This window comes from Diprion similis, chromosome 12 (genome assembly GCF_021155765.1).
Source record: "Diprion similis isolate iyDipSimi1 chromosome 12, iyDipSimi1.1, whole genome shotgun sequence".
Taxonomy (NCBI): domain Eukaryota; kingdom Metazoa; phylum Arthropoda; class Insecta; order Hymenoptera; family Diprionidae; genus Diprion; species Diprion similis.
Window position 1 is genome coordinate 2,200,413 of NC_060116.1, and position 26,984 is coordinate 2,227,396.

General features: G+C 34.8%; 1 protein-coding gene across 4 annotated transcripts in view; it reads right to left on the reverse strand.

The window, feature by feature from the left end:
• The window catches only part of LOC124413328 (mitochondrial genome maintenance exonuclease 1-like), a 32,556-nt gene that overhangs the window by 521 nt on the left and 5,051 nt on the right, over positions 1-26,984 (reverse strand). For all 4 annotated transcript variants that reach the window (XM_046893846.1, XM_046893843.1, XM_046893845.1 and 1 more), the window contains one exon: positions 822-954. In XM_046893846.1, the coding sequence (XP_046749802.1) occupies positions 822-954 (133 nt within the window). The remainder of the gene's footprint in view (positions 1-821; positions 955-26,984) is intronic.

Sequence of the window (26,984 nt, forward strand, 5' to 3'; positions counted from 1 at the left end):
AGATCAAGTTATGGTAGAAAATGTGAACTGGCTAAATCACGAAGGAATTAATGCTACTGAAGCAACAAAAGATGCCAGAACAGCTCGTCGACTGGGAACAATAAACAAAAACAAATAACTACCGACAAGGAAGGCATACAATACGATGCCGGAAGATCAAACGTAAGTTTACAGAACAAATAAAAAAATTCATAAAGTTCTTGCTTTAGCTGTGAGCGACATTGGAGCAAACCGTACTTAAAAGTTTAAACGCGTTTTTCTCGAAACTACTTTTTCCGACACGGTCAGCATGATAACTCAAACAGTTTTTAATATTCCTTGATACGATTTGTTTGAAAATATTCTAAATCGTTTTCTTTTATAATGTATCGAGCCGGATTTTTGATATTTTGATTTAAAAACTTTCTAAAAATAATTAAAGTGTAAAATTTATGATGCAAAACGCATACTGTTTTTTAAACTGACATAAGTTGCAAAATTTTTCGAAATTCACAATTTCGGTTCGACATACTATAATTACAACTTCATTTTACTTTCAAAATTTTGCAGATCGATCAACATTTACTGGAAATATGATGCCGACCGTGGAGCAACTTTTTTTTCTTAGTGTTGTATGGTAATTATATGGTAATTTTTGTAAAAATAAAGTGAAATAAATTTTTTTATAAAGTTTAAATACCAATTAACAATGTGTGCTATTTATTTTTGTTAATTTATATTCCTATTTCTACTAATAAAAATTTTTCTTGTAGCGCATTTTTGGCGCTACTAGACGTATGTAAGGCTTTAAATAACCTGCTGTTAATTGCTTAATTATTCACCTGAAATTTATAGTTTTCGTCAGAGTTTAGTGCTCCAATATACGAAGCTACTTGAATTGGTGCATCGAAAGTGCTACCTATAGTGTTCTTCATTCTGTCAGACTTCTTCCACTCTATAACGCACAAGTTTCCTCTGAAATCAACATTTAGGGATTTTCAGACATGTATTTACTTCAATAACTCGAAGATTAAGTGAAAAATATTCTCGTTCGTGTAAGATGTTGGTAATATTTTAGTGACACTGTTGCAGACCTTCTTTTTTAAATTTTGATCGGTTTAAAAGGTGGAATCACAAAATTTGTACACAGCATTGAGAAAATCGTAATTGCCGGGTAGAAAGTACTTGAAAAATAAATTTGATATTAACCAGGTCAGACTTAACAGATTTAGTGCTGAAATAATGCGGAATGAGAAAGTACAACCTTCAACCAAGAGAAATGTTTTTGAATAAGTGCTAAAGTACTGGAAAATCATCACATCGAAGTTAATAACGTCATCGTAACGATTCTTGCTGAATAAAAACCGTTACCTCGTCATCTTGAAATTGTCTGAAATTCAGTAAATCATAATAAAACAAGACACACTCATATTTCGAAACCTTACAATTAGTTCCTCAAAAATCATTGTAAAATTAAGAAAATAGTAATTTTTTCCCCAATATTTCGTTACGGTAACGTTACTAACTTCAACTTCGTGAAAAATCATTATATACTATAAAATCATTACACGTTTCCAAAGACAGACTTATGCTTTACTCAAAAATATATAACTGGCATTAAGAATCTATTTTGGATGGTTAGTGAAGGACCTATTTCAGGTAAAATGATTAAATTATCATGTATTGTGAATGGGATATATTTTCGTACACATGTTGTACAAAGATGTGATCTGTCTACAGTTACTGAAAATGTTACTTTTTGATTTCGATTTAAAGTTTAAATATTTTTTCAGTACGGAGAGAATTGATATCTCTAACAGATGATTTCAACAATAACACCATTGTCACACACTTGCCAAATAATTTCAAATCTAGAGAGACGGTTATCAGTCGCGCCAAGTACATAAGACATTTTTTTTTTTTTTATTAGCGCGCGAGCCGACGCACTCCCTTTTACCGCGAAGACAAGTCTTTAGTCTACACGGTGGAAATATTATCAAATATATTCTCCCCGTTCACAATCAGTCGCGACGTTTGACAATTATATAATGAACGTAGGTTTGAAGAGCTTTCATTTTCTTTCATAAGCTATATTGCAATGTAATCAGTCATCGGAGTGTTGCGATGTGTAATTCACTCTCGTCGAAATGGTCAGTTCGATCAAGAATTTTCGTTGCCCGTCATGGACTTTGAATAATTTTTAGCATGTCATCAGAACTCCTAAAACGTAGAATGCTCCTGTTGATTCGGACCCAAACTATAAATAGTTGCCTATACACCATCAGTGGTGGAATACTCGACATGTCAAAAATGTTTCGAATATTCGAAGAAAATGATGGCCTCAGTGAAAATGTTTATTGTTCTCTTAAATGCTTCGATTACTGCTACAATTCTGAACATAATTTTGGCAATTTACAAAAAAATTATATAAAAACCGTAAAAATCTCGACATCTTTGCAGAATAATAAATTCCGATACCCCGCCATTTGGGCGTTACTGGTGCTTTATTGTAGTGAGGCTGACGTTTCGCAATTTAGTCGGAACGCCATTTTGCATTGTTTAACTCCGACTGTACTGACTGTAACTGTATTATCTGACTCGGAATAATTCCAGATCTTTGGTAACGTAGGATTATACAGCGCACTGGCCACGTACTGAGGGAATGTTGTAGGGAAAATCTGGCATCTGTGTGTCGCAGAACGTTTAAGTGCGAGCGGGATTTTGAAACTTCGTATGAATAAGTCTAGCATTAATTAAACATGCACGCTTTTAGCATTTTAGACACCTGATCACTGTACAGAATTATCAAAGGCACATTTACAGAGCAACGCGAAAATAATCCATGATTTGATACAGATGTAGTTTTCTGATTAAATATTATTCATGATCGAGGGCCAAACAACGCTGCACGACCGGTAAAGAGGAAACCATGCTCAAAACTCCTTAAAACTAGATAATGAGACAATGTCTTGGAACTTAAAAGTCAACAGTAATGGCCTAGTTTTGTCGGCTATTCATTAAGGCTGGCCACCTCGAGTTTCAGTTATTAAACTCTGTTTTTAGCGGCAATATAGTTGATGCAAATTTTGGAAGTTATAATGTCAAATAATTGAGGTAGTGACTTTAAATGGCGTGGGACACTTTTATCATTGAGTCAGAAAGTTGGTTTTCCAAAGGACTTTCGAAATTTATTCCGAACATCTTTTTGAAAATTCGATTTATATAAGGGATATAAAAAATCTCTTTGAAGGATGGTTGCTTGGAAGAAACGAAGCATGTAGGTAGTAACAGTTTGTTCGATCATGTTAATTTAATACATAAGAAATGACAATGAAATTGTTTTTTATCAACAGGAAATACAGCCAAGATGATTGCATCTTTGCTATTTCTTGATAGCAGTTCAATTTCATCACACTTGGGTTTTAGGATTTCTTTCGATTCCCAATCTTTGCATGAAACGTATCTTCTAAATAACTTTCATGCTCTTTCATAATTTCAGGAAGTAATATTAAAATTTACGAGTTTTGAAAATAAAATATATTAAACCTATGGTTGATGAAATTTGACGAGTAAATGATTTTTACTACTATTGAAAATGTTCTAATAATTGTCCTCATTCATGCTGCAATTTATCAACAATGTTCTATCAAATAAATGAAGAGGGCGTAATATTATAATATAAAATTCAATAACATTTTATTTATTGAAATGAATTCTAAATTTCCTGTTCGTGATGTTTAACCCTCGAGAGGTAGACCTACGTTCTACTGCCCGTATTAACAGGTACTATGATCCAAAAAGGGACGGCGACCTTTAAATAAGGATTGTGACACTTATAATGATCGTAGAAAGTTTCTTTTTTTTCAATAAAGTGGCTGAATTGTAGTTTTCAGAAGTTTATATGTTTTCTGAAATGTCTTATTTTTTATTGGCAAGAAGAAGCCGCTTATGCTTAATTTTATATATTTTTAATGCTATAGAAGATAATAAGATGAAAAAATGAGGTTTCATAGTTTAAAATGTGCTCTTTAATGTAGCATAATCGATTTGCATTATTTTGAAATCTTCGACTTTTTCTCCTGAAACGAATTTAGATAACAGGACTGTTTTTTAGGAAAGGTAAAATATGAATGTTTAGTAGCTTTATACAAAGTGACAAAAAAAATCGCGAAAATCAGTGATTTGTCGGAGGGTCACACTGTGATGACCCTTAACCGTCTAACGGATTTTTCGAGGGACAATAATAACACGAAAGTTGCGCTCCCTTTGTGTAATGCTTACCTGAAGAATTTTGGTGGATCCATTTTGGGTACGTGTACATCTCAGGGGTTAAAACAAAGAAAATCTCATCTAAACTGTAAAAATCAGAAACGCAGTTCATACCCTGCGACACAATTCGGAAATCAAGAATCTCAAAATGCTCCCTAGCGTCGAAATTAGCTTCAAGGATATCCATATTCTCGACTGACGTTCAAAAGATTAATATGAACATATTAACTCATCAGGTTCGAGATTGTATTCTTTCTTTGTTCCTTGCAAAAAAATGAGTATCTAATTTTCAACGAAGTCCATGAAAGTATTTCCTCAAATTATCTCCTAGTTACTGTTATTTAGGAACAATAGACTCAAATTTATATCCGTTATCAAGATTCGCGGCAGCGAATCACATGCCAAATTACCTTAAGGCGAGAGCTAGCCGTGAATTATTTACTTGGCCGAAGCACTTCCCTATCTTACCGTGTATAAGCATGTCTTATATCTCAGGAACGCGTGAATATTTTCAAATGAAACTTACGTAGCTGGTATTCCCAGCTCATATGACCTCAGTGTTAGAGCCTGATCGAAATCTGTCAAGTAGTTTGCTCAGAATTAGTTGTCAAAGATGATGAAAAAAACATTTTTCATCTTCTTCTAGATAGGTGTAAATAAAGAATCGAACCTACGAAGATACTATATTCTGCAAATGACGTAAATTTGCAAAAGAGCCGGAACAACAATCAGAAACATTTGTGTCACGCACAAATGGCTAGCAAGAAGATTTCCAGAAAAAGGTTGTTCGGTCGCCGTCAATCTGTCAAAACAAAGCTACGCAGAGCTAGTGGAAGAATAGTCATGATGCCTCAAATCAGACGGTATATTACATACGTTGATTCTTAATAGGTTACGTTTTTTCACATAACATGTAGACGATAAATAGACTAGACACATGATGGTTCAAATTAATAACAAACGACGCAATCAAAAACTGAGTCTGCCTACTGCTTCGAATCACAAAGTCGACATTTATACACTATCATATTGCATATCTGCTACATTAGCTTGATTCACATGAAACACGCTTGAAAAATAAGAAGCGATTAAGTGGAACCATTTCGTTGATTGCTTATTGTTTTATATGTTTCACAGTCACTTGGACCATTTCTATCCGATTATCAATCCGTTGGAACAGGGAGACGTTCCACTTTGGCAAGATGATGGCACAAAATAGGAGGTGGCCCGCAGGTGTGTCAAAAGTTAACACTCTATGTATCTCATTAGAATGAACCAACTTTCACGAGACTACCAACCACCGACTTAACCGATACTTCGGTATCACTAACTGCTTACCAAGAAGACGGATATAAATGTCAATACCCGTAATAGTATGCTATACACTTTCATATTCAATAAATATCTTTACTCTATGTGATACGTACAAACGCAGTGATAAGTCATCATCGCATGTTTGTTTCATCCAACTATATACATAATAACACCACGATTATCTTTTATTTCATATATTTCACAGTCATCTGGACCATCCCTATTTGATTATCAATCCATTAGAACAGACATAGATTAAATTTCAACATGACAACATTTCGACAAAAAAGACGGTCAGTTGCTACGAAGTTGGCACTTTATGTATCTCTCATTGTCCTGAACCAACTTCCAATGGCCTGCCAACCACCAACTACATCTGCCTATCTATCAGCACCAATGACTTTGCAATTATTACTAGATCACCCGTAATTATATAAAACAGACTGCAAACTTCATAACGATTTAATTATAGTATAAATGCGTGACTAGTTGCATGTTTCTCGTTTTGTATATGATAGTTGTTTTATATGTTCTTCATGGATACCTAATTGTTCTTATTATCAATCCATTGACAGAAATTGTACTCAGTCTTAATGTCAGTCAGAATCAGGATGTGAGCATGCTGGATGTTTAGAACCAAGGGATTATTGACTTATGAAATCTGCTGAACATTCCGCTGAAACTTGTAACTTCTTTCTTGAGCTTGTAAATTCTTGTGCGATCGAATCTCTCAAGTTTGTCTGTCTGCTCTAACTGTAGAGGCACCAGTGTTGCATTGCCAGATGAAACCCCCGACTATGCTACACAAGAAAATTAAAAGTAGCAGCTTTTACCACAAGAGTAAGCGAAATAAATAAACTTTAAAATGCTTCAAATCATTATAAATCTCATAGAATCTTTTGAATCGTTTGAAATCTATAAAATCTTGTTCAATTATTCACAATCCACTAATATCTTCTGTACTTGAATTGAAATTTCTTGAAATGTTTCAAACCATTTATAAACTTGTAAAATCATTTGAAATCTTGGCAACGTTTAAAACCATTTGAAACCTATGAAATTATGATAAATCATTCAACTACTTGTGCAACTGTTTCACATTACATCTATTGTAGACTCATTTGAAATTTTCTGATATTATTACTAAACTAGTGAAGTATTCTGAAATAAATATGACGAAATGTTGGAAAATCAATTTGAAAATGTTGAAATAATTTAAAGTGTTATAAAATTTTTTAAGATATTTGTGAAATCAGTTGAATCACTTATACCTTGTAAAATCTGGTCAAATCAGTTGATACCTTGTGAAATATGCTATCTACCAGATTATGGAAATGACATACGCTACAATAAATATGTCATTGACTAATCGTTTCGAACCACACGACTTGCATCTGCCAATTCAACATTAGAAGTAATTCCTTGTCATCGTAATATGTTGACCAATTGTTATTATTTAAATCAATCTATTGTTCATTCTAATACTAACAGTTTCAATGTTATGTCAAATATGTTACAACTATACGACACGTGTCTGATTAAGTACTAGTAAATTATTATATATATTAGCCACTCTCACACAATGCTATATCCAAATCTCATCTCATCTTGGTTTGATCGCAGTCTTGGATTATATTCTACCTACTTGATACAAGAAATCTTTAATATGCAGGGTGCAACTTGAAAATAGCTGTTCAAGGTGAATAACACTGAAAACTCCAAGATTAAATACAATTATATCTGTTTCAGGTAAGTTTAAGAGAAATAATATGCAAAATTTGAACTACAGTAAAATTGCTCAAAGTATGAACTGGAATTACCGCCCAACCATACGTATGGGCCAAAATATAAAGCAAGGAGTCATTGATCTCATCATGACCCATAAGAAGAGAAAACAACATTATTAATGGAGATGAAGTAGGGTATCTACTTCAAACTGCAAATAAAACAACAATGTAATCTACATACTCTGTTGAAAAAAAATTAGAAAAAGAATTTATAATCAAAATTGGGGAAATATTACAATAAACTAACGTTAAGGGGCCTTACCAGGGTAACCCATGAAAAATTAGGCGATTTTCAGGAATTTTTTTAAAAGAAAGTACTCGATAGAATGTGTTGAATTTTTTTGGAAATAATAAAGTATATTTTCAGGTATATTTTAAGATTTTTTTTTTTAATATTGAAAAATAACGGAGTTATGTGCTGTCTTCGGAGGTATTATCACATCCTCGATGCCCTCTGCCCCTACTCATTAGTTTTATTTCAGTTTTCGATTAAATTCATTTATATCTTATATATTTGAGTCTCCGTATGCATTGTATGCATACGGCTTTCTTTATCACTTTTTACGGCTCTGGGAAATAACCACCCTCGCTTATAATAATCTTACTCTTTAAATAATGTTACGGGATAATCCTTACCTAAATAGACTAGAGTATACAAACTCTCTAAGAGTAACCAGATGACCGGAAATCGCTTCTCGATATTTCCAGGTATGCTGAATCTGGCACGCACGTGCAACGGATTAAAATCCATAGAGCCATCTTTGAAGTGTCTGTTTGGACAGGGTCATCCCGAACATACAGTAGAATATTTTTTATCATGTACCAAAACAAGCACAGCAATTCCCACCCGCACTCATGGAAGAGGCGGGATTAGTTAAGATAGTTTTGCATGCTACACCGTACCCAAAGGGCGGGGGTAGTTAATGGCGAATGGGAAACTCAAAATCTTATCAAGACTTCCTTATTGGGCAGCTCTCTCAAAGATGCTGGGAACCAATCAGGAAGTAGTTTCTCTCAATTCTCAATTCTCAGTTTTCTGAACAGTCAGTTGTTACACAGACGTCAAGCAGTTGTTACACAGACGTCAAACAGTCGTGACATAGTCGTCAAGCAGTTGTTACCGTTTCGTCAAGTAGTTGTTACACAGACCTCAAACAGTCGTGACATAGTCGTCAAGCAGTCGTTACCGTTTCGTGAAGCAGTCGTTACCGTTTCGTCAATCAGTCGTTACATTTTTCGTCAAACAGTCGTTACATTTTCGTCAGCCAGTCTTCATCAAGAAGAAGCAGCTCTCAGTTTTTTCAAGACATTCATTGCTCATTGTTTATTCGCAATTCTCATTTTCTCAAGTCTCATTCTCAGGCTTCATTTTCTAATATATCTTCTCGGTTATTAACAGTCTTTAACAGAAATCGTTCTCTCAGTTTTAGGCAGATCAATCAGATCAGAGAATCTGTTAGGAATTCAAAAGGTCTTTTATTTTATTTAATTTAACAAACTAAAGCGCTAAAAGGGAATTCCGTGACTTTACATTTAAACCTTTCATCTTTTATAATTAAAATCATTATAAGAATTTTCTTTAAACTTAATTTGAATAAACAAATACTCGTGTGTTAAACCTTAATTGAATAAACAAATATTCGTGTGTTAAACTTACATCGCGAGTTGAACAATTAATTACCTTTAACGCCTAATATAAGGCGATCAGTAACTTTAACCAATCTCACCACCGGCCGAACACGCAGAGCCGCCCACATAGCCCGAATCAACGATCACCAGCAAAAGGTAAGTGACCATTTTATTACCAAAGTCGGTTCAACTAAGAGGGAAAACGACATCAAAATTCAAATAATTCACCATCCGGGAGAACTAGTCCGAGCCAAGCGTTATATTTTTGGGAGTGGTTTGGTCATCAGCCAACCCAGCCCATGACAGTATCAAAAAAAAAAGTTCCCCAACTGCTGACATGATTCCGGCCGAATGAGTAGCCGAAACAAAAAAATTCAAAAAGGTCATTGAATTTGAAGGTATTTCCTATACAATGACCTAAGATTTTTGAAAAATATCAAAAATTAACAAAATGGCGTAGTTCTGAAAAAAGTGTCGTGTTTTAGAGTAAGAAAATGGTCGTTTTTTTAATGCCAAATCAACAATTTTCAACCAATCAAAAAGATCGTACGTCATTGTATAGTAAATATACTCAAAAATACTCAGTTTCATTTTGAAGTCGATCGGTCAATTTCTCTTTGAGTTATGATGTCAGCAATTTTGAAAAATGTCGTTTCGAGAAAATCGCGTTTAAAATAGGCAAGTGGAGCGGCTTATACCTGCGAGCGGTCGCTCTTTAGAACGCTGTCATTCAAAAACTATTCAAGATACGACCTTGCCGCTTCCACAGGATATTTTTGAAGATATAAACTATCGAATAAGCCAAAAAAAAGTCGATTTTCTGAAAGTGTCACACTGGTAAGGCCCCTTAACGAAACAGTTTTGCATAAAACATATTATATTACATTATGTTGTACGAATAAATGGAGGCATATCAAATAAATCTGAATTTCATCTACGGTAGCACTGCGTCGACTCAAGAAAAAGAAGAATTATTGTGTAGTGAACAATATTTATAAATTCCCAGACTTTTAATTACTCGAGTAAACGTAGTTCTGCAACTTGTTATTGCACTTCCCAAAATGTTTTTAACTGCAGAAAAAAAGAATGAAAACCTCTGTTTGATTGTATACAAATGGTACTGATTTAAAAAAAACTTAGCGCGATTAACATGAAAAATGGCGCTATATCACATTAATTACTTCCTTACACTTCAAATTACATTTTATCTAATTTTCATAGTGATTGATCTAAATTTCTGATCCATTAGCAACGTACGTAATCATAAATCGATGAGATTCATAAGCATCTCATGAAGATTCTAACGTCAGTCACAGTTGTTTATCGTTCCTTTTGATTTATTCATTATAACGCATCGTATGCCCAAAACCAAACTATAATATCTTGAACACATCTTAGTTCAGAAAAATCAACATGAAACTGAATATAATGTACCTTTACTTTCAAGTTTGCGCAAATTCCTCGAAATAATATATTTCAAGATCCTGCAACATAGGTCTGAGCATGCGACATGTGTTCTTAATTGGTAATTTATTGTTAAGAGTTCAAAACTGTGTACGATGGAGTTACATACTTAGATCAAATAATTTCTGCTGTACTTTTTGTGATTGACAGTTGAATAAAGTGTTTCTAAAAAAAAAAGAAAAAAATTTCCTCTATCGTTTTCACCTCGCAGTATGCTGAGGCGCTAATTGGATCCGTAGTATTGCTATTTCGTGTCCTCATCATGGCGATTAGAAGTCATAGTAACGAATGAAATATGAATGCTATAACGGATCAGAACTGGTATGGTAGTTGTGGTTTACTGACAATTAGTCAGCATCATAGCTGCATACTCACAAAAAGTAATGAAATCTAGGTGTTGTGTCCCGCACGACACTTTAGTGGAGTGAAGGTATTTAATTGAAGATCAATTGTTCTAGTGTTGTTTTTAGAACCTAACTATTTATTTACACGTTCATATGGGATGTTTATAAGATATATTGATAATTCGTTGACTAGATAGTTAGTTAACTCAGATATTTGATTGGTATTTGAATCGGTCAGGTATTTGTTGCTTGAGATCTTGATAGGGCTGTTGGTGGTTTGATGTCTCGATGAGAACTGACTGTTTTTAAGTAAAGGAATAAGGAACGTGAAGGAGTTTCGAGATAATGTGGAGGGTGTAGGAGTTTACTGATTCGTCAATTTTTTTTATTGGTTGATTATTGCGATTGGCGGGAATCCAGGATTGGTCAAGAAATTGTACCGGAAGTCTTAGTTGTAGGAATGGAAATTTAATATACAGGAGGAAAGTGGGAGCATGCAGGTATGACCTGTGCTTGAACAATACGCGATCCTTCCGGACTTTCGCGTACCTACTGTCCGAATAGGCCAGCGTCCACATCTGGCAGCCAACTGAAATTGATAATTGGTAAAAACCCAGGAGTAATAAAGTAAGAAAAATCCGTGCTGATAGTTCCGTACGGCGCTTCGACGGTTCATTTATTTCTCGATATTAACTTTAGTGTTTAGGGTCGCAGTTCCTTCAGCGCGGTTTGGTATTGCCAGATGTGGGACTCCTGTCCTTTCGCTCGATACAGCTTGATACAGCTTGGAAACCACCGTCCAAGGAAATCCCAGCCGTATAAGAATATATGGATTTAAACTTGAAGAATAGGTTAATTATGTCAATTAAATTGTGTTGATACGCAACACTAGGCAAAAACATCTAAAATGTGAAAAAATCCGCCAAGTTACCAAAACCACATCACAATGAAAATACAAGAACAACTTAGGTATTGCCCGTCTCCGTCGTGAAATCAGGAAAGAAGTACGTACCTCTTGGAATGATATTTCGATGTCACTACACGAAACAGCGAGGTCCGACTTCACGACGTATACCTACTTGCTGAGAGATCCTAGGGCGTGGGGTTCTTTCCTGATTTTACGACGGAGACTGGCAATACCTAAGTTGTTCTTGTATTTTTATTGTGATGTGGTTCTGGTAACTTGGCGAATTTTTTTTACATTTTAGATGTTTTTGCCTAGATAATATCTTCTTCACAGTGCTTCCAACATCACCCTGTAGGATGGATATTGTGAGATTTAAATATTACCACGCCAATCTTGACTTAAATTGAAGCAACGATGTAAGACAAGTAAAGGTACGAAAGAAATCCGCTTAAGGTGCCGCTGAAGTGACTTGAAAACATCAAATCGTGACGTCATAAATACGTGCAGCGCCTCTGAACGTTGAACGGTGAACTAAGGCCGCTGATTTCATTGGCTTGTTCTGTTAGATCCAACCAATGATGTCAGTTACAGATCGGAACATACTTCTTGTGGACCATAAACGGGCTGCTGTCACATGAAAAACGCCTATACGAATCGAGCCATGTTTACAAAAAAATAACTGATAGTACAAGTTTTCCCGGATAACGTGTGTGCTTTTGTACGTGTGAATCTCCCTGGCGAGGGTGAAAGAAATTGTGGAACAGTGCAATCAGTGAATATTCAACATGCGGTAGCTCCGATCGGCCATGTTTGTTGTCGCGTGATTTTATTCACTTCATCATTCTTTATTATAAACATTATCAGCGATTTGCCTGAGCAGTGACTGAGATTCACACGTACACTATTATTCAAGCTACGATTTAAAATATTTCCGAGTAAGATTCATACTCTCGTTATCGCAGGATTCGTATAGGCGTTTTCGCCCAATTTCCCCGCTTCTGACGTCACGAAATATATATATGACATGCCAGGTCAGCGGGGCCTTAACGGAGAGAGATGATACTGTACGAGAAGACTCCGGACCAACCAGATCAAATTCCTCATACTTTTTACGTGAATAAATTCTTTTCAATTTAATTCAGCGTCGTTAAGTATATAAAATTTATAATATAGTGATAATATAAATAACTTGGTATACAACACTGTAAAAAACATGCAGCCAACTACAGCCTTCAAATAAACTCCCCCAATATAGCAAATCTGCTGTGCAACACATCTACCACATACATTAAATTACACAATCTAGCATTAATTTAGCTGACGTTTCACCTGTTGCACAGTGTTTTGAGATTCGATAATATATTATCAATAGCGCTTTGTACATTCTGTCCTTTGCTTAATAGAATTTTCAATCTTTTACTGCTGAAAATATGTGCTTGATTCCTGATTTTTTCAGGAACGCTGAAAATTCTTTACACGCATATTGTGGGCCGTTATCGCTTACTATTACTATTACTCCGTCCTTTTCTTGTTTTCTTAGTGATCGATTTGCTGTCTAAGCAAATAAATGATTCTTGTTCAACATAAATGAGATAGGTGTACTCCTCTAATTCATTTGTATTGTCCGTTTGCACCGTTATCGTTTGATTTTTTTGACATGCTTTATTTCGTATCGAAACGCCTTTACAAAGTCTGCATACCTTTGTAGCTGCGCGCAGCGATAATAGGTATGCTTTTCTTGTCTCCGTAAATTCCAACAAGTGGTTAGTGGTCCATACGTAATTTAAACTTTCTTCCGTATAGGTAACCATAAAATTTAGTAATCCGGAAGATGATTACTCTAGCCTCTTCGTCTATCGTTGCACAATTTCTTTCACTATTAGTTAAAAATTTTCAAGCATAGGCAATCGGACAGTCACCTTCAGGAGTGTCATGCAAAATTATAGCAGGAAGCCTATGATCTGAAGAGCCACACGATTACTTTAGCTGGCACCTTGGGGTTGTTCGTAACCTAAGAATTTTCCATCGAGATTTTTGTAACTCTAAAGCTTGAAAATGTGACTTATAGCGCCATTTGTTGACAGATGACATGTACCGCTTTCCTCCAGCGTCGTTCAGGTAAGTCTATGTATGTACGTTAGTCTTGTTATAGCAGTATTGCAAAGTAGCTAGGGGTCGTCAGCGGCCCCAAGGTGCCAGCTGTGTCACAAAAGTGTGTTTTGCTCCAGAATTATTTTAATTGTTTTTCGAGATTTATTAGAAGACACAGTAAGTATCTAGTGTTTTAAGCTGTTGGGTTTTTTTGTGTTGTTGTGTATATTTATTTTATCATTATCTTAGATGTCGTATAACCACCGTTCGACTGTACGGAAACAGCTTAAGATGGATTTCTAGTAAACTCCGGTTGAAAATGAGTCCGAAGAAGAACAGACTTCTAATAGTGATAGTGATGAAACTGATTCCAGTAAATGAAGTGATTTGGAACTAGATGTTGTGGGAGTTGACGAAAATTATGTAAGTTTGAAGAGACGTATATCAAAAGCACGAACTCGTGGTAGGCCGAAGGCCAAGGTCTTGGGGGAAAATGGATTCGTTTGGAATACGGGTGCTCCAAAACGTTGATCAGGTAAGTAAACAAAATAAACAAAATACAATGGAAAAAAATATGTACAAAAAAACGTGTAAGATGACCGGTAAGATGTCTTGAAAGAGACGCTCTATACGAATAAAAAAATTGAAGAGGTTTGTCTCAACCTGATAGCCGAGGAAAAGGAAGAATCTTATCACCTTCACACATTTTCTAACGAAATATTAGCATTCATCGGCTTATTGTATTACTCTGGATTATAGAAATCTTTCAAAGTCGATGACAACAGGCTGTGGGACAAATCTAATGATATAACGCTATATACATATCCATTTTCAAGGCATACGTACAAGTTTTCATCATCTTGATCATTTTCATCATCTTTCGCGTTGATGTGAGAAAAAAGAAATATCCCGTTGACAGATTTGCAGATTTGCGTAATATTTGGGATATTTTCATTACTAATTATAAAAACAACTTCATACCGGGTGAAAAATGCACTGTAGACGAACAACTGCTGAGCTTTCGAGGACGCTGTAAGTTTCGTGTTTATATGTAAGACAAACCCAATAAATACGGGTATAATACGATTTAAAATCATAAGCTTGAGGGATACTAACACTATGCATATATGGTGAATTAAAAAAAAAAATTATAATTACAAATAATATTTATTTTTTTCGGTATCATGCAATACCTTATTTGGGAAAAAGTATAGTTATTCCAAGACACAAATTAGTGGGAGAATATTTTTCTCGTCGCGTGACTACTTCTTTCCACGTTTCTAATCGCACAGTTACGGCTATACATCGGCATAGTGGTATACATCAATTATGTTATTGCAACGAATGTTGAAAGATCCGTACAACCTCACTAAAAATGGCACAATACAAAAAACATGAGATCCCTGCTCGACCAATACTAGAACAGTAACAGGGAGTGAAAAAACACCCGAGGTAAATTCAAATTTCCCATCAAAGGAGAATAGCTTACATTTTTGACTGGAGACACCGACCATAGTTCAATTTCATTATCCGAGAATAGGTAGAACCGGTTTAAGCTATTAATTATGTCTTAAAAAACAGGGCTTACAGGGCGATAAAAAACTAAGACGTTCGCGGGTTTTTATTGCATGAATCGTTCAATGGGTTATAAAAGACTAAAAAACCGCGGATTGCTATTAAATTAGAGGGTGGAAATTGAAGATAGAGGTGAAAAATCACCCCTTTTGGTTTTTTCAATACATCTCGTAAACAAAGCAAAATTTCAATATATTGTATATAAAACTTTTTGTAGGGCATTTTTCGAATACTGAAAAAAAAAATTTCCATGCCAAAACAGTCGAAACAAACTTGGAAAAAAAAGCCGAAATGTCGATCTTTTCAGTTTTTTTTGCTTTTTCGCATTTTTTTTTTTTTTTTTTGACAGGTATAGGTATTGCTCAAGATAAAAAAAAGGAGATTAAATTTCCTTCAAAATTCTGGGCTGAAATATTCTTTTGATTAAAAATTGACCGAGATATGGCCATTTGAACCGGGCATTTTTCGCATTTCATCCTTCTTGTACGAATATTGTTTTCGTTCACATTTTATTGAAAAATTTATTGTTTTACTCAACTAAAAAAGGTTTTTTACGTTTTATATGTAGGAATACATGACAATTACACCAAATGTTTGGAACAATGATGCTACTACATTTCAACAATAATATTTTCAATCTGGATATCGACATCAACATCTATATCTTTAATAATGTAGTCTTCTGCAATATCAGCTTCTTGTAGATTATCACAATTAATCCCCATGCATTGTTTACAAAAAATAGAACAGGTAATTTGCAATTTCCTACAACCACAGTTACCATGGCAACCTGCAGTGCAACCACAAGCAACTGTTTTCAGCAAAATCTCTGTCGCTGGAGGTGCCGTTGTGTGAATCGCAATTAATCCATACTTCGAAGTTCGACGCGTCGTACAGAAAATTCACAGACATATTTTCGTATAGAATTGAACGCTCTACAAGAAAGGTCCCTTGTCATTTCTCGATAAATCTACTCTTTCAAAAGTTATTTAGGATCGTATTGACCCCCTACAACTTTTGAATGAGTAGATTTATCAAAAAATGACAAGAGACTTTTTTTGTAGAGCATTCAATTCCCTACAAAAAATATACCTGCGAATTTTCTGTACGACGTATCGTTGGCTAGTTATAAAAAACTAGTTGTACAAATTATATATATATATACGGCTACGCCCCCCTGGGCGCTTTGCGCGCCAACTCCCAAATTGAGTTTGTCCATGTTGGCAAGGGAGAAAATAGGATATGGAGATGAAGTTAATTGTGAGAGAGGATGGGCCTTGGGAAACAGAACAAGGAAAGGCGTTATATCAAAGCAGTATCTGAAGAATATTATGTGTTATTTTTACTTGATAGATTTCGTATTAAAATTCATGACGAATCGTACCGTTTCCTCGCCACATCTACTACTCTATATTCACTACGAAATCTATTGTAGTGTATCTCGTTTTGGTTTAATTAAACAAAAAAAGATATAAATACAAATAGAATGATTTCCATTTCAAAACACGGATTTCAATCCGTGTAGCAGATTTAATCTCGATTAGCTATAATATTAATAATAATGATAATATCTTTATTAATTTCAATGGCAATGTTCAAAATATATATACCTATATAAGGGTACACATTTAGAGTAAAGGACTAAAGCGAAGGGGGCGGAGGAAAGGGTTAAGTCTGTCAATGTATGAGGACATATATGCGGATTAAAAGCTTAAATCTGTCAAGGTATGAGGGCATGTATGCGGTAAAGGGTTAAATCTGTCACAGTATGAGGGCACATATATGGGGTAGGTCTGTATTCCTGACACGGGGGCGACGGCGGCGGCGGCGGCGGCGAAATATCTTTATAAGATAGAAAGAGAAGATATATATATATATACCTATTAAGGTGATTCAAAATAAGAAAATAAAAAATTATATATATATATTGTTACAAAGGGTAAAATCACCTATTTTGCCTTTCCGTCAGGTGATCTAGTAGTCAGCATGTAACGCAAGAAATCTCAATCTTCTTATGTCATAAAATGAAGAGGGTTGCTGCGTCAACCGCTATTATTATAAAAACAGTCCTGTTTCTGACTTCAAACGTGAAACATCTTATCGCCATTAAAAGCCTTTATTGAACTTATTTGAACGCACCTTTCTTTGAGTCATTTCTCTAAGCTCACGAACCCTTGTTTTTATCCGTAACTCGCCGAAATTATATATATGACGATGATACGTTGAACAGTTCAAAAAGTTTTAAAATCAAAAGTTAAAAAATGGAAAATTGTTCGAAAAGACAATTATCAAGATACGGAGTCTGTACAAGACAATAGTGAAAAAAACTCTGAACAGTCAGCAGCCAAGCAGCCAAGCAAAAGTTAAAGCTCAACTCGACTTCGATTTGAATCAAGATGATCGAGACACGTTCGAAGAGCGACTAGATCTTTATTTTCTCGCCAACGATATAATCGACGAAGTAACACAAAGGGTAATCATGTTCACTAGAATGAGTGCTAATGCATACACACTTGTATGTAACTTATGCTCTCCCGAGAAGCCAAAGGATAAAAATCTAGCAGAATTAAAAAAGTTGATCAAAGACCATGTAAACCCAAAACCATCGGAACAGTAGAAAGGTGTAAATTCAACAAGCGGTACAAAATAGCGTTAAAAAATATCGGAATAACAAACAGTATAATGGCACTTGAATCAACAGAATTAAACTACATAAAAAAAAAGGAAAAAACTCATCGACGAACCAGGGTAGCAGTAATAAAAAAGGTATGGTTTGGTATCGCTGCGGGAAACAGAATCACTGGGCCACTAATCGCCGTGTTCGTCATTTGATATACAATGTCTGTGGAAAGAACAGGCATCTCGGAATAGTATGCAAAATCAAATAGAAATTACCTACAAAAAGCGTCAGTAAAGTTCAATATTTACAAGAGCAAGGGCAGGAGGAGACCACGAAACAAAAAGATTTTACCATCTAAGGACTGAAGGAAATGCGGTAAATGCACTGAAACAAAGCGAGGAACAAAAGCTAATGTGTGTGTGTAGTGTAAAAGCTATGCTAAGTGTTAGTGTTGGAGTTGTAAGAGTAAATGTGGAAGTCGATACAGGCACGTTTTTGTATAAAAAATAATTAGATTGCCTCGTTCATGAAGGACACATTGAAAAAGTCCAGGATAGCGAAGAGGCTACACCGATTGTGTCAGTAAAAAAGACAAATGGTGAAATACGCATTTGCGGGAATTTCAAATTGACCGTGAACCCATGTTTGATCATAAATACGCATCCGTTGGCCACTATTGATGATATATTTATTAGCTTACAAGGTGGCGAATTATTTTCTGAGATTGATTTATATCACGCTTACATGCAAATATTGGTTCAGCATGGAAGTCGTGAATATTTAACTTTTACGACGCACAATTCCTTATATAAATACAAAAAAAATACCAGAAGGTATAGCTTCAGGGCTAGGAAACTTTTAACAAGAACTGGAAGACAGCTTGCGAGAATAGATTACGTGGCTATTTATTTCGACTTATGTGACGGCAAAAGATACTACGGAACACTACGAAAATTTAAAAAAGGTATCCAAAAGATTAAAAGACTCAGGGCTTAGAGTGAACTTGAAAAAGTTAAATATTAGAGGCCGTCCACATATTACGTCACGCGATTTTTAGCCCCCCCCCCCCCCCCCCCCCCCCCCCCCCCTACTTGTTACGTAACATGTAACGTTTGGTAGATATTCGTGCCAGGTCGATGAAAAATTTGTCGAATGCAGGTTAAAAACTTTATTTTTGCAAAGTGTAAAAAACCGACGTTTCGACCGGGCCCTGCTGATCATCTTCAGGCTAGAAGATACAGAATTGTTTCACTAAACATTCGTTTCTTAATTACCTCAGACAATAATCTGCTAATTAACAACCTGTCTATAATATTGCATTAATACATTTGATTTAAAGACGAAATTGCTGTTAATTTATTGAGGACAGCGTGTTCTTGAGTTTAAATTGCATAAAACAATTATAGTTCATAACTTTGTCGAAATATTACAAAATTATTTGTACAAACATGTTAGAAAAGGTGAAGATAATGTTTTGGAATATAATTTAAGTTATACAAATAGCGATGTCACAAGATTACTTACAATTAAGTAACCTGTTCGGCTTAGATGTTATTCAAACGCCATGATTGGAATGACGAGGAACTGATTGTGATCTATTACCAGTATCGAAAATTTAAATCAATAGTCATTATCAAAGAAGGAGCATCTCAAACATCTGTTATATTGGCGCGAAACATTTAAAAGTTAAAGAATATCGAAATATAGATGACTTAAATGTCTCTTTAATGTTGCGTTTGTACCACTTTGGTTCGGATGTTACAATCTTTGCGTTCTCGAAATCAAACTGATGCCGTAATTCTAAAGGATGAGATTCTAAAGCACAACTATCATGGTCGTGGCATCTAATATTAGATTTATGTTTCGAAAGTCGTTTTTTTAGATTTTGTTATGACTGACCAATATAGATTTTATTGCAATCCAAGCAATCAATTTTTTATACAGTATTAACTTGATCTTGTACAGAAGTTTTTGTTTTTAGAGAAGTGAAAATCCTATTTGTGGTATCAAAAGTTTTAAACGAAATTTCAATTCCTTCCTATTGTAAAATATTTGTAAATCCAATACAAGGGATTGAGCATGTAATTCATTCACGGTTATTGTTCTTATCCACAGTATTGTATTATGGTTTGTGAATCTTAGGTTTCCTTATATAGCAAATGAAAGTACATAAGAGGAAATCCCTCATTTAATAAGGTCTTATCTACTAATGTTTAATTGTTTGCTCAGAATTCTGAATGTGAAATCCTTATACAACAATCGTATAAAGCTAAGCTGTCTTTTTGCGTTGTATTGGATGTTTTGAATCAAAATGTAAATGGGCGATTTTCTGGAAACACATAAATGGCTGTCCAAACCACTTTTTCCAAAGAGTATTGCTGTATCATAAATTAAAATATCTCAAAACACAAGCACAAGACTATTCCTTTTTAGTGCAGTGGTAGTTAAACGGTATAAATTATAGTTTTATATCAAAAAATTCCCAAACCAGCCCAAAAACAGTCCCCTGTGCTGTCTCATTTCCAGAACTAACACTTTGAGGTTTTATTTCAAGATATTTATTTATAATACAGAAATTTCGACATAATATTTTAAAACACAATTAATTATCGAATTTTCTTTAGAAATAAGTAACACTTAAAATCAATTCATTTCATTCATTTGATCGAATCTTGTCCGGGCTTTTTAGGCACAGTCCCCTGCCAAACATTCAATACTAAAAATAAAATTTTTTCACTGTGCTGTTCATGTTGTCCTGCGTATGAAGGAACGTAACTAGTCGGAAGTTCATGTCAGTAGCGGAAGTGGCGTTGTGTCACCACTTTATTCAGTGTTAGTGCGTCGCTTGTGACGGGAGCATGTGTCGGGGCTGCTACGACACACAGTCCCCTGGTAATTATTATATTTATAATTTATTTGTAACATTGGATATAGTCTATATAAATTTATAATGATTCATGTACATATTTATCGAGAACTCGCAAAATTAAATTTGCTGTGATAGTTTTTTTTGATATTTCACGATTTAATCAAAATACACAATCCCCTGTGCTTTTTAATGTGGCAGGGGACTGTCTGTCATTCCAAGGGACTGTGTGGATATGACAACAGTCTCTTTTTTGAAGTTACTTAAGTTAATAAAACCCTAAAAGTCGTAATAATTTTAAATTTATTGCAGGCTAGTTGTGATTACATAGACGTGCCTCCTAAAATGCAAAAGTTATCCAGAGAGGAATTATTACAGAAAAAGAGAGATGCCGATCGTGAGAGGTACCAACGTAGAAAAAATTATCCTGAAATTTTAATTTTTGGTTTATTTTTCCTCAGAACTGAAGCAGTATAATTATAGGAATGTCGATCCTATGTGGCATATAAAAATAAATGATTATAACTATGTATTATGTGGTTTTGATTTAATTGCAACAGTCTCCTGTAACCATTTTCCAGATAAATGCTAATATTTCGAAAAGTAGCTATAAATTCAATGGGCTTGTTAATACTCATTATCAAACTGTTACTTTTCTAGTCCTTAATAATATTTTCTGTTAAAGGAAGAATATTAATATGACCGGACAGCTATGTATGGGCTGAAAACGTGTTTGCAGAGAATCGCTCAAATATCTAGCGGACCACGTTTCTTCGTGATGCCAATCCAGAATAATCTCATCATTTTGATTAATTACCCATGTGTCCAGAAAACTAATTTTGCCATTTGCTTCAAGTTCACAGATAAATTGTATCCTAAGATGGAAATTGTTGAAATTATCTAGCAATTATTGTAATTTATTCTTACTGACACACGTAATGATATCCACGTAACGAAAGAAAAATGATAATTTAAACGGTAATTGTTTAATCGCTTTTCGTTCTAGGTGTTCAAATACAATATTTGCTACGACTGGACTAATGGGCGAGCCCATAGCTACTTCTAGCCTGAAGATGGTCAGCAGGGCCCGGGCGAAACGTCGGTTTTACATTTTGTAAAAATAAAATTTTTGACCTTCACTTGACGAATTTTTCATTTTTATTTGGCTTGTATAGATTTATTTTTAATCACGTAATGATAAACTCTTTCTCTGATGCCTGTCAGTTTATCATCATAGGTCTTCTTTAGTATAATTTCTTCTACCTCTCTACTATAATCTCTTTATCTGAGGTTCATTAAGATTAGTCATTTCAGAAAAGGTTTTCTTATTCACTTGTTCCATTTTTTGCTTTTATCCTGGTTCCATTAATATTTCAATTTTTCCATCAATGTTGGTCTAAGTGCTCCAGTATTGTATTTTTCCTGTTCGTAATTTCAAGTTAGACATCTGCATCATCGGTTGTCGCATTCAGTATCACTTAAAAATTGAGTATCATTCAACTTTTTGAAGTCACTCTTGTGGTATACACTTTCACATGTTAAGCAAATAAATATCGAAACCCTTTGTTTTAGATGACTAGGGGCTCCGCCCCTGCGCGCTTCGCGCACCAACCCCGGTCGGCGCGCTCAGGCGTCTTGAAAACGCTAACTTCACGTATTTCCACAAATCTTTTTGGTAGATAGAAAGATTAATTAATTTTTTTAATTACTACGAATACTACGGAGCGATGTTTCTGGACGACCCCTCGTGGTAGCGCTATGCTTTTACTAAAATTCTGGACGGTGTAAAACACATTCACGTTAACCTTGACCACGAAAACTACTGAGCTCTGTCCCTGTACGACGGCAAACACCTTCTCGTCAACCGGCACTACAAATACTACGGAGCGCTGGTCCTGGACGAATGAAAATACATTCCCGGCTACCTGGACCACGAAAACTACGGAGCGCTGGTCCTGGACGACGGCAAACACCTCCTCGTCAACCCACACTACGAATACTACGTAGCGTTGGTCCTGGACGATGCCAAACACCTTATCGTCAACCTCTTAAAAACACTAACTTCATGCGCCTTACAATTTCAATCTTAAAAACGCTGAAGGATCAAGAATGGAATGGTTACAAGTCTTAACGAAGCATTGCCCTCCAATAACACAAAAATACGTGCATGTATGCAGTCAGCATTTTGAGAAACATTGTTTCCAATACGGTGGAATGTGTCAACGGAGAATGTTGAAAAGTGGATCTGTACCAACTATTTTTCAGGATTTTGAAATAGTGAAATGGTGACTATTAAGTGCCATTGTAATCAGCATATGTATAAAAATACTAAACACCGGCACAAGGCTGAAGTTAGCAGCCAAACATTTTAATGTTAATTTTTCTATTTCAAAAAAGTTTCACACGTTTGGCTGCTAATTCTGGTTGCTAGTTTCAGTTTCATAACACATGCTATTTTTTGCAGTGCGAAACAGGGTGGCAATCAATCCCCAGGGTCTGTGAGTCAATCCCAAACTACAAATAAAGGTTTCACACAAGCAGAGAATAATTTGAAATTTCCACAAACAGATATCAATTCAGATTCAACGTAGGTTTTTATATCTGTAAATTGTGACCATCGCATTGCTCATTACACATTTGATTATAGTCGCACATGTTCCTAAACTAATATAACGAATAAAAGTTTCAGCATGCCAATTTCAGATGACACTCCAAAGCCATTTGAATTGGACAAAATTATATCAGAAAATGAAATGATGCAGTCAATACGACAACAAAATACACAAATTGCAAAGCTTAAACGGCAAAATAAAAGTTTGAAAGTTACAGTAGGTAGATGCAGAAAGCGAGTATCTCGATACAAACAGCTATTTGAAGCACTGAGACGAAGGAAATACATTTCTGATAGTGAGACTATAAACTCTTCAAGTAAGTATGGAATAGAGTATCTCATGTGGTAAGGTTTCCTACGATTTTCAATCATGTGTATATACCCATAAGGTATGTATTGTAAATATATCATAATATTAAGAGTGAAAACGTTATACAAAATCCGCTTCATTAAAACCATTACTATTGAATTTTGTGTAAGAAATTTCTATTGAAATTGTATGTACGAAATTGTACATTAATCATAATTAATTTGAACAATGAATTTTGTGTTAATTCCTTATACATTATATGTTATTATACATTTTGACATTTATCATTCAATGAAGTAAGAATTATAAATCCCTGTACCAACTAAATTCAGTCTATGTATTTGTAGGTATGAGTATATTCCAATCTTTCTAGCGAATTTCTTGTGACATGGTGAAATGGGATTCTAAGGTACTTAGATTCACAACTGTTGTTTATACTTTTACAGGAAGCAATAGCTTCTGATGATCGAAGAGATTTTGACGAATTACTGAGCTCCAGACAAACGAAAGGCCCATTACCACCATTTTTCCGTAAATTTGCATGTACGCTAGATTTTTATTCTCCAAAAGCGTGTACTTATGTACGTAGGACTTTTATAAAACGTTTACCTCGCCAGAAAAGTATAAGTAAATGGTATAAAAATGTACATATTGGCTCTGGGATTTCTAAGGAGGTGATAGAAACTGTAAAAAGAAAAGTTAGCAAATCTACGTGGCCGGTATTTTGTAACTTGGTGTTTGACGAAATGTCCATTAAAAAGAAAGTTGAAACAGTTAATGGAATTGAGTATGGATACGTTGACTTAGGTAAAGGTAATATCAAAGATAATGTTATGGTTTGCATGCTAGTTTGTCTCACTAGTCACTGGAAAGTTCCAGTTTCTTATTATTTCATAAATGCTCTCACTGCCAATGAGAAAAAAAATATGGTTGATGAAACTTTAAGAACAATCCATGAGACTGGTGTCAGAGTAGTATCGTTAACCTTTGATGGTCCAATGACAAACCTCTCTATGTGCGAGTTATTGGGAACTAACTTAAGTGTCGACGAGCACATGCGAAACTATTTTGAACATCCAATAACCAAAGAGCCTGTTTTCATATTGATTAATGCTTGCCATTCTTTAAAATTTGTCCGCAACTCTGTTGCAAAGATGATAATGCGATGTTTGATTCTGATGGAAACCTTATTAGTTGGTCGTACATTAAACAAATTGTGGTTCTACAAAATGAACATGCCGAATTGTATCTTGCACATAAAATCACAACAGAACACATGCAATGGGAAGATAATAAAATGAATGTCAGAATTGCTGCACCGACGTTCAGCAAAAGTGTTAGTGATGACCTAAATTACTTAGAGAATGAAGCTAACAATCCCACATTCAAAGGAGCTGCGGGAACATCAAGGTTCTGTAACATTATAAATGACGTTTTTGATATCTTAAATTCTAGAACAATGTTTTCAAAGAATCCGTCAAAAATTGGTATCAATAGCAGTAATATTGAAGCCATTGAAAACACCATTGAAAAAATAGTTGAATACATCACGGGTTTAAGATATCTCGACGGTCAATGTGGGGTACATAGTGCACGTAAGACTGGTTTCATGGGCATGATAATAGGCTTACGTAGCGTGGTTGCGATATTCAGGCACTATATTGAAAAAGAAATCCCACACGGATTTTTGCTAACATATAAATTGTCTCAGGATCACCTTGAAGTTTTCTTTAGTGCAGTTAGAAGTAAAGGCGGCTACAGCAACAACCCTACCTGCAGACTTTTTGTGAGCATATTTAAGAAACTTCTAATTCACACAGATATCAAAGGCTCAGATAATGGTAATTGTTTAGCCTTGGATGATACCGTAACTCTAGAATTTGGTGATAATCCTCTTGCTATTACAGAAGAAAATGATAATGATGACGAAAGTTGTAACACAGAACAAGGAATTGTCTTGTCACTCGAAAATAACTTAAATGTGCATGATGCTGTTTCGTATACGGCTGGTTTTGTTTGTCGCAAAATTTAAAAAATTTCAAAATGCTTCGTATGTCCTATCGTGTTGACACATCAAACAGAATCAACTACGACGCTACAGTCAAAGAGTGATTACCAATGCAGATTGTCTCATTTATCCATCATCTGATCTTATAACAATTTGTAAAATAACTGAAAATACTTTCAAAAAATATTATCATTCAAGCAAAGGCATTTTTCAAGAGCTGACAAGACTGGCACAAAAGTCTATACCATACTCATGCTTGAAATTACAGCATTCACCTTCTCAAAACTTGACTGCTAGCAAACACAGATTTCAATTGATTAAAAAAATAATATCAATTTATTTAAAATTGCGAACCAATAAGTTAGAGAAGGAAAAGCAGAAACCAAAAAAAAAATTGAGAAGGCGATACACAAAATACATTCTTTTTAACCATGAATAAGTATTACATAATATCAGTGCCAACTAGTAATTAATTATTCATGTCTATTCTCAATTATAAATGATATCAAGTTTTGTATAAACACAAATACTAGAAATATATTTATTCTGAGTGTCATTATATGAATAAAACTATTATTCTTTTGTCACAGTTAATGCATTAGGACATCAATGATTTCTTTAAACCCAAAAATTCAATCCAAATCCCAAATTCGGAAAGCAAGTTTTCTTTCGAAAGAAAATTATCCTTTTTTGTTACAATTGTGATCAATTCTTCAGTGTAAATATATTATGTATATTACATTGAAATGTACATAACATATTATAGGTATAAGATATACAATAATAATAAATTTCATAAAAAATTTTAGTTAGGTGCCTATCATTGGCGCGGGTACTAAATTTACCACGCTACGCTCCTGGCTTAAAAAAAGACAGGTTCTCAAGCTACTCATTCCCTCTCTGTCTTCACACTTTTCGGCCAGAAGGCTCCCTCCATCTACTATATGCTCTAAGGTCTTTAGTCCAGTCGCAATGTACATGAATTTGGACAACTTCTATTCAACAGCCGTGCCAAATCGCCATTTTTTTTGTAGGTAGTTCGGACCTCAAAGAATATACTGTGAAATTTGAGGTGTCGAGAAATGACGGCTGCTGGCCGAAAAAATTATTTGAAAAAAAAAATCACTATTTTGATGTTATTATCTTTGGAATGAGATTTATCGAAAAATGTTTCCTACAAAAAATGTGCGCCGTAATGAAATCTACAAAA